Raw genomic sequence first — 17,851 nt, forward strand, 5'->3', positions numbered from 1 at the left:
CGCCTTATGAGATTCTGTTTTTATTGACCAGAGTCCATAATTCATAACAGGAAGAAGTATTGAGAAACAGGCTGTGGAGAAGGGTGGCACTGAGTAGAGGTGAACTCAACTTGCTGGAAAAGCCCTGCACCCTTGAGTGTGTGCATGTGTGTACGGCAGCCTCCATAGCAAGACAAAGTCGGTTGCAATAATAAAAAATAAAAATTTCTGTCTTTGAAAACTTCATTGAAAAAAGGAAGTATCTGATATACTGTAAAACCTCAGTTTGAAAACAACTAACACAAGAACAGTGGAATGGCGTGGACAGCAAGGTGAAATGCCGCACGACAACATAATATATAACAGCCACGTGGTGTTAGACTGTGTGAGCATCCAAGCCAATGGATGATATCACAGTCATATATTGCACTTTGAGTCTCACAAAAACTAATAATCAAGCAAAAGCATTATATACTTTGCAAAAGTATAAGGTTTAGAAGGTACTTCATGTCTTTTTTGTTTCTTTTGCATGGGGAAAACTGAAATTTACAGGGCAGAGAATTAAAATTTAACAGAGTGTGGACAGCAAGTATGCTAGGATGCAACATGCAACACAATGTCATAATGCCCTCATGTTGTGTAAGCTTATATTTTTAGTGAATTCCAAACTTTTAGAGCCCTGAAAGGGACATCCTGAGAAATCAAGTATCATTTACAGTAGATGCCTTGAGAGCCCTTTGCCCTTTGTAACTATCTTACCTTGACGTTAAGGTAAAATAGTCTACACTTATAATGAAAGTTTAAGCTTTCAGTGAAGCCTAATTGAACCCTTTCTAATTTGTTCCAATGAGGCCAACCCTGCGACACATTGTCCCCTCTAAAAGTCAGGGTGAATCACCTGACTTCACATTTCCAGCAAATCAATTTACCCCTGAAGTTACCGTCGTGGAAATGATCTATGGCATGTGTTTAATTTTAACTTGCGTACTTTGCAACAAATGATAAAAATTAGCAATTTTATGTCTCAGACTAATATGAAGCATATTTCACTGTTTTAGCATCTGATAAACCCTCCTGGTCATGAAACTGTCAGTCTGCTCTCTGCCTATATTTATGTCTGATCAGTACCTGAGTGAAAACACTCAATCATCTTTCCCATTTAAGAGCTCCAAATATTGTACCAGGATTTCTGATGCATTTACACCAATTGCTACATTAAGGTGCAACTTGGTTGACAGTGTGTTACCGTTTGACACAGGACTCGATCATGTCACTGGACATCAGCTTCAGCCGAGTCTCCAGATGTTTCCCAAACTCCTCCTCAGGCCAGTGCAGGTCTCTGATGAAGGTCTGCAGAGCGTCCAGCTTCCAGAAGAGATCCTCTGATGTCCCTGAGCCGTTACTGCAGAGCCACAGGTCAGAAATGAAGTTTTTAAACACCAGAGATTGGAAAAGGTGAAACTAAGGGGGTTGGTTTAAATTTTAAGATCATGAGTGGATTCTGAATTTACCCACTGAGATGATAATGATCAAAAATAATTAGATATCTATTTATATAGTATTCTGACATACTCTGATCAGATGAGCCTGCGGTGTTGTGTTCAGTGTGCAGACTGCACTTAAAGCAGGATCCATGCTAGCACTGTTACACACACAATGCTGGGAGTGAAGGTGAAAATTTATGCACGTTTCAGCCTGTCATTTACACGTCAAACAAAATACCTGGGCTACACTGTGTGAAAGAGTGGGTGTGGGAATATCATCTTTGTTCTGATCAGATGATTTGATGCATGTTGGATTAAAATCAGAACATCAATTCAATGTGAAAAAAATTAATTATCCCATTCATTTTGCAGCATCTATTCTAATCAGTTTTTATTTATTTAAAAAAATTAAAGAAATACGAACATTCATCGGGGAAGACAAGGGTTCTAACTCATTTTAAGATATCCTTTAAAGAAATTTTTAAGTCCAAAAAGGTGCAGAAAAATTAACTAAATCTCCAATTAATCAATTTCCAGGAGGTCTTTTGCTTTGTGCCATTTTTAAAGTACTTTCTGCAGCACCCAACCAGAGCTTGTTACATGCCCACATGTCTGTTAACTGTTCAGTATCAGGGCTAAGTTTTATATTAGAAATGCACAATATCATCTGTATATCAGTTTTGGCAGATACTGACCGATATATTGACAGTAAATTTCAGCCACGTGTACTCATAATTTTGTGAACTTTTCTACTAAACCAACAGACCTGCATCAGCTAAAGTCTTTTTCTTTGTTCGTCATCATTCCTTTAACTTTAAAGTATGTTTTTAGGACTGTAGTTTTAAATCTGAACAACAGGGTTCCTACAATCTTTTGAACATTTAAGTGAGGCCTTTTTAAGACTTTTTAAAGACCTGAACTGAGAAAAATCAATGGTTTAACATGAAAGACACAAGGTTTCTCAGTGCACCAGACCAGGGCTGAATCTTTCAAAAGTAATGTATTGTTTATGAAATGCAGAATATTATAGGACTAATAATTTTGGGCCATAAATGCCCATATTTGATTATTTCTGGCACACGTCATTTTAGCAGTGCTGAACTGATTCTGAACAGTTCAATAATTGAAAAGCAGAATGATTATTTTTTTCAGGGAAGATCTGCTAAAATACGTGAGCAGCACAATTTTTAAGTAAGCGGACATGTGGAGGACATTCAGTAAGAAACACAAAATTACTGATTAGTAATCAAAAAGAATATTATTTCCTTTAAAAAGCCTTTGTTGTAGTTATCTTGATTTTTAACATGTTAAAACTGAGTAGGTTCATATTAAACACAAATCACATGAGCATTCTGCTTACTGCTTTAACACCTAAAAAATAAAGACTATCTACAGCTAACGTAATAAAGAAAAAGAATGGTATAACCAAAAGATAAAATAACAAGGGGATGAGCTTGTTAAAGTCCCTGTAAAATGATTAATAAAAATCTGTATTTAGGTCTGTTGTATGACAGGCCACAGTGTTATGAACCACCAGGCCAAATTTCAATTACGAAAAACATCTCAAGGTTTATAAAATTAAGCTTTAAAATCATGAAGAATGAGGCCGTAAATCTGCTCTAGGATGGTGTGGGTGTGTCTGTTAATGAGATGAAGCCAAGCCCACAAACAGGAAATACGATCCCCTGGAATCTTAAAAAATCTTCTGATCAGAGTCCTGCTGCCTGGCTCTGTGCCAAAGCAGAGAGACAGATGTTAGGTATTAACTTAACTGTTTCTGGTAGAAATCTCTTGAATGGGGTTGGTAACTGTAGCCTCTATATGTGGACACCTGCTCTTCCAATCGAGCAAAACAGAGCCTCATTTTTATTGAGTGGTAGCATGATACATATCCAATAATTGTGATAATGAGGAGATAGTGCTCTCTGGGGATGGACTGTCATACTTTCATAAGGTTTTAACATTAAATTAATCTCCATCAATCTCAAACATACACCACACAGGTTAACATCTTTGTTAGAGGATAATAATGGGGTTAAAATTCTGATTAACTCTGCCAACCTCCGCATAGATTAAGGTTTTCTAGGAATGAGTGAGAACCCTTAGTTTGTTTAATTCCACTGGAAAAAATGGTTAAATGTTTGGGTAAAGTGGGAGACTGCTGGGACCAGGAAAACCACCAGTGCTGTAGCTGCGTTTACTATCAGTATCATCCCAGTCCTAGCAGACTGAAAAGCAGAGCAGGATAAATGCGGACACAGGGGAACCTTCTCAAGACATCACGTAGACAGAAAACTGGACCAGGGTGTAAAAACATCAGGAAACTCTGGGAGGGAAAGCCTTTGGGTTAAAAACTTGTAAAGATGCAAATTCATCACAAGGACAGCAGTGATATCTCTAAGGAAATTTCCATTGGTAAACTTTGTGTTTTGATGCTGATTGGTTGTTCAAAAATGTTGCTGAAATGATCAATCAGAGATCAAATTTGAGGAGGAACCCATATCACTATTAAATACACTTCTATCATAGCAGCTTTTGATAACTACTGTCCAATTTATGCTACAGTAACTTTGCTACATACAGTTTGGATTGTTTCATGGTGAAATTATGTTAAAAAAGAGAATGGTCTAGACCTGCACACTTTGTAAAGTGTCATATAATAACATGGATCATAGATACAGTTTTGCTTGCAATTGATGACCACCCTAAAAGGTAATACTCCCTGAGTTAACCAAGCAGTGCAATGCAAAAAATAAATCTATAAAAAGATACATTAAAGCCATTGCTTGCCATGCAAAATTTAATTTAGTTCAGCAACAATCCCCACCTTGGCAGCATAAAAGTGACTATGAGGGTGCAAAAAAAAGCTTTACAGTCTTAAAGGTGGAGACTGGTGACAATAATTCAATCAGCAGGCAGCCAGCTGATTGCAGCATGACCTCCTCATCCATCCTGCACGGACTAACACTTTACTTCACTTGTAGTGGCACTAAGTAGAAATGTTCAGTCATACCTCTCTCTCTGCTGCTGCACCAAAACAGGATGTGTACATAACCTCCATTCTCAATATTGCTGCAATCTTATGATAGAAATAACAATTATCATTTTTTTCCTGAAGGCAGCTGTGGTCAGACCTTCATCAGGCACATGCAGAAGAAACAGTCTGAGAAAAATCCACCAAGTTTTCTTTATTTATCCTAAGAGATTTTAATCTTGTTTTTTTTTTTATGTGGCCCCTTATTATGATTTTACATCTTTACAGTTGCAATATAAAGTCATGTGGGAGTGAAAATGTTAATTTTCTAAGTCACTGCCTTCTCCATCCATCCACACACATCATGTCTTCATGTTGGCATAAACATGGCTTTCAAAGTGAACTGATTCCAGAAGCTACAGCAGATGAACACAGCTATTTAAGATTTTTCTTAAATTACTTCCTAAACCTCCTCCTCCTCCTTGGTCTCCCTCCTTTGATCCTTTTGGAAAACCACTTTAGAAATTCCTTACAACACCTTCCCATCTTGGACAAGTTACAAAAACCCATCTACCTTTTCCTTTTGTGTGCTTTAATTTTTCAGATGAGTCCAATATTAAATAAAAGGTGTGATCTAAAATGCAGCTCTCATCATGTTTCGCTCTGACACGTTCATGGCTGATGTGTTTAGTTTGAATCCACCAGATTCCAGAGGAGGGAATAGGGTTGAACGTGCTGCAGCGACACAGTCACACTCTGCAGGAAGCTGCAGCATATCATGGAGCTTTTACACCTTTGAACCTCGTTGTTGGTGCAGATAATCTTTCACTCAAGTTTTCGACGTGTGATCGATGGCATATCAGGTCGTTATTAGATATGTAGATTTCTTTAATGAAGCCACTGACAAGATCTTGTACATATTCAGAGGAAAACCAGGGGCACATAGTTCAAATAATAATCCATGAATGTGTTATGAGTTATAAACATATTCAAAAAGTACAGATGCTGGAGCTGGTTAGTTTTAAAAATGTCCACATATTGAAAGAAAAATCTATCTTTTTCCTCCTTCCTTAATAAACTTAAATATTTTTAGATATTCAGTGGTAGAGCTGTGCAGGAGGGGCCTTTAACTTCGTCACCACGTTTATGCCAAAGACCTGAGTTTGTGTGTTTCAAGCTGAACAAGGCAGATACACACTCTGAGTCACAATTAGCTGTCATCCAGTTGGGTGGAGAAAAGCTGGGTATTTGTGGGAGGTTAACACTTGGCACTGTTAGATTTGGTACTTTGGGCATTTGGAGGTTCACATTGGGCAGAGTGTTTGTTATCGTCCTGTGGAGAGAAACAGAGTAACAGAAGACAAAACACAGAAATTCTAACAAAAAACATGCAGTAACAAAGTAACATGCAAAGATAAAGTAACACTTTCATGTAATACCTGCCAACTCAGGCACAAAGCCTTTGGGTGTCTACAAGAAAGCTGAAGATGAAGAAAGTATTCACCTTTCAGAATTATAATGACCAAAAACATAAATGGCCTCAACAGAAAAAGAAACTTTTTTTTTGGACTGGTCCAGACAGAGTTCAGACCTGTATCCTGGACTTGAAGAGGGCTGTGCACAGGAAATGCCTTCAAAATCGGAGAGATTTTGAGCACTTTTGCAAGGAAGTGCAAATTTAGTCAAGAAGGAATAGGCTATATTTAGAGTCTCCTACATAAAAAGAATAACTGCTCAATAAACTCAACATTTTTAATAAAGGATTTGTCTGGGATGTGCATTTTTGTACAACCACATTTTATTATTTTTATTTGTCGTGAATTCCTCCTAAATAGTTTAATTATTCTTCAGTGTGAAATTATATGCTATGGGTTACATTTGAGGTGGAAAAAGTTCTGAAATAAAATATGTTGACCTCATTTATTTACACAACTGAAATGTGGCACTTTAATGGGGTGTGTAGATTTTTTTTTGGAGCCACCGTATCCACAGAAGAGATCAGTCAAAATAGTCCCGTTGTTCACACAGCAGTATCACATACTGAGGCGTCTTTTATGGAGCTGGAATTACATTACACTAAGGTGAACACATTTGTTGGAATCACTGCATTGCCTCTGGGGATGTGAACATATGGTACATCATAAGGAAGTGGTTTCAGTCCCTGCAGAGGTGAATAAAACACAAACTTAACAAAAAGAGCAATAAAAAGACTGGAAGAGACGTGAAGAAGAGACGGCTTACTCAACGTCTGCTCTGAGTCGGTGCCCTTGTTCATCATTCAAGGTACCAGCAGATTTAACACTGTCTTTCCTGAGGCTTCGTGGCAACACTTTTCCTGATTTTATGATTTAACTTTGGCCAGATTTATTCTCCTCGGTGCTCATGGGTGCATGCTCAGATTTGTGGTGTGTGTGCTGCTCTTCAGCCCTGCAGCCTCATGCTTTTATATGAATATTGAGCATTTTTAAACATTAATTAGGAAAAAATGTGCAAGTTTTTCCAGCTTGAGAGGATATGGCATTAATTACCTTGTGTTATCAATGTGTAATAATTAGCCAAGTAGAATTTGGCAGAGAAAACTTAGCAAAAATTAAACATAATATATACAAATAGGACTTTCTAAATTAGTGTTTAATCACCTGAATACATAAAAGGTTTTATTTTTATTTACTAAGAAAAAGCTGTTTATTTTCACATAGGAAGTGCCCCCTCCATGGTGTCTGCCATCTTGGAATTTTGCATCTTGCATGTTTCTACAAAACCACAATGACTTGTAGTTCACTACTACAAGTAAGCTTCATATTTTAGAATCTGATTCTTTAATGCTGCTAATATCTCCCAATTTTACATACTACACCTTTAAGAAAGCAGGCACAAACAATTCAGCAGTAAAAGAAAAGCTTCAGAAGACGTTTCTTCTTCTAAATTTAGGTGAAAACTTAATCAGCTCTTGATGAATGAGGCCCATTAGGATGAGGTGGGATACGGGGAATCAGGGTGCCTCCACTCTCTACTAATATATATCTTATGTTACAAACTCAGGTCATCATGTGCAAAATCTTCCTGTAAGGCATTAGTTCTATCCATCCTAAGATCTGCAAAGGTTTAAATCAACACGTGACTGATTCAGGTAACTCAGGCAGAAAGAAGTAGTTTATCCTTACTTGACGGGCTCCCAGGACTCCCTCTCAAAGCCTCTGTGGATGGACTGAGCGATGGAGGACTCCATCAGGTCCACATATCGAACCACCAGGGGGGCATACAGGTCCTGCAGGTGTTTGTGGAACCTTCCATTACACAGGTTATCTGAGGGGCGGCACGAAAGGAGAGACATTAAAATGTAAGAAAGCCAAAGCATCAAGACTCTGCTATAGTCCCTGCTGGTAGTGTGATGTCACTCAGCCATCGCGCTCTTCACCGTTGCTTTGCAGTAACCGGTTTTCCAGACTGGCAGTATGTTTAGCTGATTGCAGCTGTTGCTACCATAACAGCTTTCATACCAGACACAAGTTTGCTGCGTTTGTCTCCCTGCTGTCAAAGCTCTGTCATTCCTCCTAAGTGTTACCCCAATAAACCTCCCTACAAGTGACTGGATTCAGTGTATAGTGGAAGCGTACAGGTAGCGTTAAAAAAAAAAAAAAAAAAAAGCTTTAAGTACAAAAGAACGGAGTTTCTCCAAAGAAATGCTGAAGTGGTGTTTCACTTTGAAAAGCACAAACAGGAGGTGTTTTCATACTGGGTTTAGCTTTTTCTGCAACATTTTGAACCACGTGGAAACAGAACGCTTCATAAATGGTGGAAGTTTGGGGACCAACTTCATTAAACAGACGCATTTTAGCTTGTGGACTTCATCTGGTTCATCAAGAAACCGATTACAAACCTATTCTAATGATGTGGACATAAATATCTGCTACAACGAGGTAAATAAGGCTCTGTATTTACCATTTGCCAGTCTAGTTTGACTGATAACCGCTCATGGTTCAAGGAAAAAATATAAGAGACCTCAAATCTTAAGATTCTCTGTGCGTGAGATGTGCAGCGTCTCTGAGATGCAGCCCTAACACTGGCTGCCAGTCTGAAACAGCAGTTGCTGCATAGGATAGGTGACGAGCGCTGCAGCACTGTGATGTCACACTACCAGCACGGACCAAAACATGGCGACCTCCTGGTGAGTTTATAAACTTGAATTACTCAAAATGCAGATATCTAGTGAGTTTTTTAGTTCAACACACATTTGAGAGATACAAATATGTGTCCAACAAGATGAACCCGTCTGATCATGCAGGGTTCCTTTTAAAATCCATTGTCACTCATATCAAAAACATTTTAGAAAACAGTGATATGCTGTTTAGTAAACAGGGTTCCTACATGCTTTAAAAATTCAAATTTAAGACTTTTAAAGACCTTGTTAAAAGATCTGAACTGAGACAAAAAAAACAACCACTTTTTGCAAACAGTCAAAAATGAGATTTCTTGGCTACTGTTTCAAAACAGTACAGAGTCAAATAAAATTAGAGGCGGTGTTAACCCCCAACACCTGTTGTATCATATTTGATACATACTTTTATGATACCTGTATCTCATCAATAGGATCAATAAAATACCCCCCAAAAATCTTAATACAATCTGATAAATGATAAAAATGCGCTCAAGTGGATTAACAGTTACCAAAAACACCTAATGTATCAAATAAGATACAAAAAATATATATGTAAAATTTTATGGAATTTGGATTTTTTGGATTTCAGTAGAAAGCGAAATAAATAGAATTTTCTGGCTATAATTTGTGTTTTAAGGCTTTATTGGGTAAATTTTTTTGACAAAAACTTTGGCTAAAACTGTTTGTTGACAGCCGTTTTGTCCATGAAAAATTAGACTAAGACTAACAAAAATAGATATGTGATGACTAAAACCAAGTTTAGTTTTCATCAAGATGACTAAAACTAGACTACAATGTAAAGTAGTTTTTGTTGGACATTTAGAATCCGTGATATTTCTCCACTGTGGGTAAATCTGTCAAAAAACAATGCATCTGTAGTCATTCTGCCTCTCAGCTGCACAAAGCAGGGACCCCAGGGTTAGCAGGGTGCAGAGAACACACTACCATGATTTGGTACCAGATTTAGGCAAGAAAATAAATGCTTGAACTAAAAGTAAAAAAAATAAATAAATAAATAAAAATAAATAAATTGCTGCCAAAATTAACACTGATGGGGGGGGTCTGAGGACCTTCCCAAGGAAACGTCCCACACTGAATTATCTGGATTATGGAGAATATTTAAAGCAACATTTTGTGGAGTAAGATAATTCAAATCATACAAGGTTGGCTAGAAAACAGAGAGATTAGACAAGATAATGTCTTAATGTCTGCATTAAGGAGCTCCATTAGTGACAAGATGCTCTGCTCATGTGAAGGGGAGGTATCGCAGGTCATTCCTTCCTGTGGCTGTTAGGCTTCACAGCAAAATCTGCTCCAAATAATCTGTGCAATAACTAATATATATATGTATAATCTTTACACAGGTTTGTATATATTTGTGTATGCATATATGTGTACATAGGTGTACGTATATATATCTCCACCATACCCAATCTGTAATATATTCAACCTGTACATAACAGCTTGTAAATTCTATTTATAATTCACTGATGGCATGCTTTGTCGACACCACTTTTTGCTGCTGTGAATTGGAATTTTCCCTTGTGGGACTAATAAAGGAATATCTTACCTTATCTTAAAAACCTCTCATTGGTAAAAATCTGACTTTTTATTGCTTAAATTTCAAAGGCGCAATTTAAGGCTATTAAAAACTGTTCAATGATCTGCAGGAACCCTTGTAAATATGCCTCTCAAAGGTAAAAATAACACAAATAACGATTATGCTTTCATTTCTGACAGGATGCCTGGAGCTCCACCCCAGCCTCTAAGAAGGGAAAAGGCAGGGATTCTAGCCTGACCTGATTTTGGGCTGTGAGCCACATTGGGCTGGTCTCTGGCTTGGGCACAGAATCTAGCCTCTACTCCCAATTATAACAGCAAATTTCATAGACCATGTTGATTTTAGTGGATTTAGGGAAGGTGTAGAAACATGTCAAGTCTTTCATTATGATATTACAGGTATGCACTCTTTGATAAGTGAAGGCAACATGCTAAACACACTTTTTCATGACTTTTTATCATCATATCTGGGTTTTAAATCTTCAAAGTATGAGAAGGTACACAAGAAAAGGCTTGTACAGATGATGATAATAAACCAAACCAGAGGAGGCTGGACTTGGTCGTTACTGCTGTCTCTTCATTAGCAGGTATGACACAGCACATCTAGTTTTTCAATCTTTCTGAACAAAAGGTCGGAGTCTTGGGGTATTTCTAAATCCAACCCATCAAACACATTTCCCCTCGTCTCCGCCGGCTCCCAACTGGTAAAAAGGCAACACTGACAAAGACCACAGGAGATAAAATGGAGGCCAGTGTGTGCTAATGTGATGCCTCACGGCTCCATGCAGCGTGTCTGCTTTTCCTCGCCCTCTCTCTCTCTTTGTTTTTCTCTCCCCCTCTGAGCATGTGTGTGTTTGTGTTTGTGTGTGTTGGCATTGGAGTCAAGGTCGATGATACACAGTAGGTGCAATGTTTGTTGTGTTCCCTGATTGCCACTCTTCCAATTAGCCACTTGAGCGGCTGCTGTCCACTTGGATGTGTTGTGTCCAGGAGTGTGTTCGCAGGGCTCGCCGCGGCCCAGCTACCACTGCTTTAGACCTCATTAACTCCTCGAATGGCAGTCCAACTTTGGCGCCTGTCTGGTGCTAGGGCTATTTACTGCTACATACTGTAAGTGCACTGCTGTGGGGCAACCGAGCAGATGACCTTCTGTGGAAAAGATGTCCCTGTGAGGATGTGCTTTACTGAAGTGAGTGCTCGTCACACTGTGAGGGCAGCAGAGGCTCTGCTCGGTCAAATGTTGGTTTCAAGATGGTAACTGTGTGCAGACTGTCCTCAAATGTTTGCATCTGCATTGCGCGTTTACTGCTTTTAAAGGAGCACGGCACTGGTTCTTCTATTATGACTGAGGAGGATTACTCAGACAACTGCATATGTTATGTAATGTTCCTGTGGTCCTGCAGCAGCATCAGGTCAAACCACGGGGATGACATCAGACCATAAATACATGCAGTGTCTTTGGTCAGTCTCTCATAGACAGCGAGCCCAGTGGCCAACAGTTGAACAGCAGAAAACCATCTCTGAATGCACAACTCCTGTCAGCTAAGAACAAGAAACAGAGGCTACAATTATCACAGGCTCAACAAAATTGGACGATAGAAGATGGGGAAAACGTTGCTTGGTCTGATGAGTCTCGATTTCAGCTTCAACATTCAGATGGTAGGGTCAGAATTTGGTGTAAACAACATGATGGTTCAGACTGCTGGTGGTGTAGTGGTGTGTTTTTTTTTTTTTCCCAGCACACTTCAGGCCTCTTAGTACCAATGAGCATCATTTAAATGCCAAAGCCTACCTAAGTATTGTTGCTGACCACGTCTATCCCTTTATGACCGCAATGTAACCATCTTCTGATGGCTACTTCTAGCAGGATGATGTACCATGTCACAAAGCTCAAATCATCTCAAACTGGTTTCTTAAACATGACAATGAGTTTATTGTACTCCACTGGCCTCCAAAGTCACCAGATCTCAATCCAATAGCACCTTTGGGATGTGGTGGAATGGGAGATTCTCATCATGGATGTGCAGCCCACAAATCTGCAGCAACTGTGTGATGCTTTCATGTCAATGTGGGTGAAAATCTCTAAGGAATGTTTTCCAATACCTTGCTGAAACTATGCCATGTAGAATTAAGGCAGTTCTGAAGGCGTAAGAGTCCAACCTGGTACTAGCAAGGTGTACCTAATAAAGTGGCTGGAGAGTGTATTTTGACATGTGAAAGAAATGAATGGATTACTTTTTTGAAGATGGGCTGCAAGTTGCATTTTTTGATTGATCTCTCCTTTATGCCATGACCCCTTCATAAGATAAACTGAGCGAAGGAAATCAATGTTTCCATTGGTTGACCTCATGGCACATTTTAACACTGTGCACAACTTGAGCAAGCGCACAGGGGAAGTTGAGCATGGACATAATCAGCAGAGTTTAAGAGAGGGAGAGACAGTTTGAGTGAGCTCACTGCGGTCTGCTCGCATATAGAGGAAGAGTTTCTAAGAGAGCACAGAATGAAACTGTGTACAGAATAGATTCTTGTCTGCTCACCCTAAAGTTTTACTTTGCTCAAGTTTTTGACAATTTTTGCTCAAAATAGGATTATTATGATAGCACAATATATTTATCTGTGCTTAGAGTTGCTCATTGCATGCTCAGATTTAGACTTGCTGGGGCCTGCGAGAGATGGTCTGAGTCTGAAAATATAATTTAGAGATGGAATAAGACTGATTTGGTCTTTGATTTGACATTGGACTGCAAAACACAGGCAGAAAAAGTGCATGTGTTCCTTTTGGAGTACTTAAATCACAGGCAGAAACTCCAACTCAGTGGATAATTTCACCCATGGTGAAATCAAAAAGAGCAACATTTCACTAGAAAAACTGACAAAAAGAATCCCAACATGTATCATTGTGTAGCAGACAACATCCAAACACAACTAAACTATCTGCCCAAAGGCATGACAGGGAACTCCACCACGACATCCCCCCAGATTTGAATGGGCAGAGCTAAGATCAATTGACTATACAGAGTTGAACAACACTGGTGGATCAACACCATCAAATTACTCCAACACTGAAGACTATTTCACTCAGATTGGAGTTAAAGTTACAATTTGGAGTTTAAGTCAACTCTGAATGTTTAACCCTGTTTAAGTCAACAGAAGGTGGGAAAAGTACAAGAGCATTTTACTCAAGTTAAAGTATAGTTACTCAGTAAAGTAGAGGTAAATGGCTTGATAATGAAGCAATGAGACAGTTTAAGCTAGTACATTTTGAAAGAAAACAGGATGTTGATGGACTGTTTGAGCACTTATTTGCATTCATTGTGCCCTTCATGCATTGATGATACTTTCTGCATTATTGAATTCAAGTTTTGTTATGACTGTTATGCTTTCAACTTTAATTGTTGCCCTCTTTTTGTCTTTAGACTTTTCTATAGTTAAACTGGTCATTAAAGTTCAAAAATGTTTTAATTGTTTAAAAAAAGAATGACAAGCTGGTGGCACTGAGGTGTAGGCATTTGTAACTTTGTTTTGTTCCAGCAGGGCCAAGTTTTTTTTGCTTAAATCCTGCACCAAAGATTCCATCTGACTGATTACAGACTCAATTTGAAGCAAACGAGGAGATGTACACCAACACGAGGGGTCTGTTTTGGTTGTTAACTCATAATTGCCAGCGCAGAACAATTTCCTTCCCTCTGTTAACTGCTGCATGCTGTAGCTCCTCTCACTGCTATGCACTTCAATTTCTATTTCCACACAATTGACGAGATGCAGCAAATGAATCGGTGGCCAATTTGATGACACTAACAAGTGAGCATAACAAGCTATTTGCAGTCATCTCTGTTCAGCTGAATGAGTGAACCACGCTCTGACTTCTCCTTGACTCCCGACTGACAAACGGAAAGGGGGGGCGGCATTCCCCAGGGACAATTAGAGGCTCAAAGATTGAGTCCACATTGTGAATAGTGAAGTGTTTGCTTTACAGGACTACGGACAGCTCCACAGTGTTCCTACGGGCAAGTGCATGCAGTTCATTAGAGAGATGGCTGGCCTGCAGCAACCGGCATCAAGACCCGACTATTATCTTCAGTGAGACACTCCTGGTTCACAGAGACACATGCACACAGGCAGTGCGGTGTGTAAAATGCTCCAGGGCTGAAGTCGGCATCTCACATTGACGGGGATGATTTCAGAGACGTTTGAGAGATGTTTCAGGGAGACCAGAATGCACAGGCAACAGCAGCTGTAAACCTTCATTATTATCATCATATGGGCGACTTATTTGTGAGTGTTTGTGGTTCAAACTGGGCCACAATAACATTGCAATTACTGAATACTTATTGAGGATATTAGAAAATACGTATACTGTTGCACAGCTGTAAAACTGACAGATTTTGAGATCCAGTACTTCACAAAACCAAGAAATAAGAGACTTATGTCACATAGAAATATTAAGGATCATAAACTGAAAATGGAAGAGAAAAACCCTCCGTTATCTAAATCTTTTAAAGTTGGAACCAGTGACTGTTGAATAACAGAGGGTACAAAAGTGCACAGCATAAATGCATATGTTCATTTAGCAAAGCAAACTCATTTAACACATAACACTCTCTGTAAGTACATAATTACATGCTACTTCATGTCATAAATGCATGATATATGTGTAATATGTATGTACTGGATGTAGGTACAGCTGTTGACTGCCTCAGCTGCATGACTGAGCTAACTTATTCAAGGAAAAAATTGAGTCATGTTATTATTGTAGTTTCTGCAGAACCTAGACAAACTTTACAGGATTTGGGAGTTTCATGGTAGAGTTTGAACTTAAAAGTTGGGGGTTCACAATGGAGGGGAAAAATCTAATGGCATAAAAGACACAGCAAGACTCATTCCTGCCACAGACACAAGCTAAAACTTGATTATTAAAAAAATTTTAAACGTTAGTTTAAGACACTCATTCATAGATGCTGCAAAAAGTGACTCAAATGAGTTAGGAAGACAGTCATCATGCAGCTGTTTTGAAATTAAATGACCTCCTGAAGCAGTTTTTGAGGTCAAGCAAAACTACTTGAGCAATCACAGTACATGGAAAATGACTTTCAACATTAGTTCATTACTCTAGATCAGTTCAGGCTCATAACTAGTGCAGTGAAGCTTTTTTAATCCTTTTTTAATCAATTGTATGTTTCATTTTACCTTTTGGTGAAACCATGTCAACATCTCTCTTCAGCCACCATGATGTAAAGTAAGTCCACCAATAGTCCTAAATGTCTAATATCAATTTGAAAACTCACAGACAGCCCAATAAACAAGTAAGAAGTCATTAAATATTTACCCCTAACAGTCCCTTATTTCCTTTTCAGTCAAAACCAGGTTCCTTTTCCATAATCTCTGATCCACCTAAAGACTATATCCAAACAAAAAGTCTGCTGACCTTAGTTTAAGATGTTACAAAATCCAAAAGGAAGCAAGGACAATTAAATGCAAATTAAATGCATAACAATGGAGTTTCCAAAAAGAAAAATGAAGGCAATTAGACATTCTGAGATTAATGACAATTTAAAAATTGTATCTTTTGATAGCCCTAGTTTTAACCAAATGTTTTGATGTTTTTCTTTCAGGTAACAAAGCCAGAGAGCTACAGGACATATCTAAATGTGAAATCTAAATAGCTAGAAAAGCATCAAAACCCAAATTCACACAGCTCCAACAACTTCTCAGAAAGCTTGCATTGAGCTCTTATCTACATTCACACATCACTCAATAACATAGCTAACTTGCTAGCTAAGGACATAGCAGAGCTTTAAGGATGCACTGACTGCTCAATAAGCCAGAATACTAAAACAAACACATGCAGACTTACATCTGATCTGGTGGAGTTAATCAGAATCTCACTTCAGTCAGGAACACTCATGTCATACATTTTATAATTTCACTGAAAAATGATATACAGTTTTACTCAGCAGAGAAGGCTCTGCTTAAAAGATGCTCCCTGGGTTTGGCAAGTAGTGTGCTTTGACTTTCAGGTAGTGCATGGCTAGAAACTCCCGTATGGATACATTTATGATGATGCATATTAAAGTCAATAAAAATAGTTCAAAAACAATAAATCAATAGCAGCATGAATATCTCAATATTAGCGTACCTCAAACTTTATGCTATAAAGGAGGAGGCTGGGTTGGAGGAGGTTAAGCTTTCCTAGCAGCAACAGCGAAAGTGTGACACATTACCATTAATGCTAGAAGGGATTAATGAGAAGTACATCGTATTCAAATACACCACTGTTTTAAGAGAAAGAGCTGTGACTGGCTATGGGAGCTGGGAGGCGATAATTGGCATCAGCTGGCCGTCAGCTGATCACCACTGGGCATATGACTACCATGTCCTGTATAAACTAATGCTGAGCTTCATTTGTGGTTAAAACTACATAAAAACCCTGCAGACACCAACTACACCTTCTACTGTATAATAACTTTATCTTGAGGTCCCCTGGGCAAGAGGCCCCAGGCAGTTGCCTACCTTTGCCTAATGGTAAAACTGCTTTTTTAAGGCTTTATTTGAGGGGCTTGGTCCTTGCTGTAGGGGGCAGAAGTCCTCCCCAGAGACGTTTTGGATTTAACAATTCTATCCTGATGCTGTTTCATCCTTTTTTTATTTTACTCTTGGCCCCATATTTACACTTAAAATGCATAACATTTTTTTATCATTGAAATTTACTTCAGAAGTACACCTTAAATCTGAAGCATATCCATGATGGACCCATGGTAACCTACCATTGCCTAATGGTAAAACCACCTGTGCTGATTCCTTGCTATGCATGTGAACATAACCTAGAAACCTGTTTAATTTATAAACACCTGCAACTACTTTTTGTGCAGTTTGTGTTGTCGAAAGCTGAACAATTTTCTCTGTAATCCTACACTTCAGTTATAATCATTTCACTATAGTCTAGCTTCAACAATGTGTGTTCAATATGCTTTATTTCATGATTTTTACTCACAGTCCATTCTCAGGAAGTCGTTAAGAAGTTGGAAGAGAGGGAAACTGTCCCAGCTGTCAGGAGGCTGAACCTCGAGAGCGGCATCCATGTCAGCCGAGTAGAGACAGAGGAAGGTCTCTGCGTGCTCCACCATCAGATCTGACCACCAGGCAAAGGCCTTCAGAGGGAGTGATGGAGAGATGGAGGAGGAAGGGAGATGGATACAGAGAGAGGAAGACAACCAAGAGGTTGAGAGTGAAAAGAGAGAAATAAGACAATGAGTACTTGTAAGTGCTCTCAAATCTGTTAATAATCATTTATTTCTCCTTATTTTTTTGTATTTGATATTGTAATGTCTACTTTTTGTTTTGATGCTCCTGATAACAAGAAGTGTCTAGTTTCTAGCTCTCTACAGCCCTTAGAACTGCTTTATGTATGCTGCTCTATAAATAAATGTATGCCTTATAGCTTTGAAACTGTTTTACCATAAAGGCTGAAGATGTAATGTAACTGCAATGATCTATAGCAAAAGCTCTCAGCTGGTTTTCTCACTTTCCAACATATGAAACCAACTTGTTGCCTCAACAACTTCACTGCGTGATCTCCGGGGAAGGATTCTTCACAACTCGAAGCAGAAAACACGGTGCTTGGGCACGGAGAAATCCCACACTTTTCCTGTTGGCTTATAGAGGAAACAGCAGCAGCTCCTTGACAGGCATGGC

At 38.8% G+C, this 17,851-nt stretch overlaps 1 protein-coding gene across 3 annotated transcripts in view; it reads right to left on the minus strand.

The window, feature by feature from the left end:
- Positions 1 to 17,851, minus strand: part of cadpsa (Ca2+-dependent activator protein for secretion a) — a 297,442-nt gene that overhangs the window by 58,625 nt on the left and 220,966 nt on the right. For all 3 annotated transcript variants that reach the window (XM_041783235.1, XM_041783234.1, XM_041783236.1), the window contains 3 exons: positions 17,151 to 17,307; positions 7,602 to 7,743; positions 1,226 to 1,381 (listed from right to left, as the gene is read on the minus strand). In XM_041783235.1, the coding sequence (XP_041639169.1) occupies positions 1,226 to 1,381; positions 7,602 to 7,743; positions 17,151 to 17,307 (455 nt within the window). The remainder of the gene's footprint in view (positions 1 to 1,225; positions 1,382 to 7,601; positions 7,744 to 17,150; positions 17,308 to 17,851) is intronic.

This window comes from Cheilinus undulatus, linkage group 3, assembly GCF_018320785.1.
Source record: "Cheilinus undulatus linkage group 3, ASM1832078v1, whole genome shotgun sequence".
Classification (NCBI taxonomy): domain Eukaryota; kingdom Metazoa; phylum Chordata; class Actinopteri; order Labriformes; family Labridae; genus Cheilinus; species Cheilinus undulatus.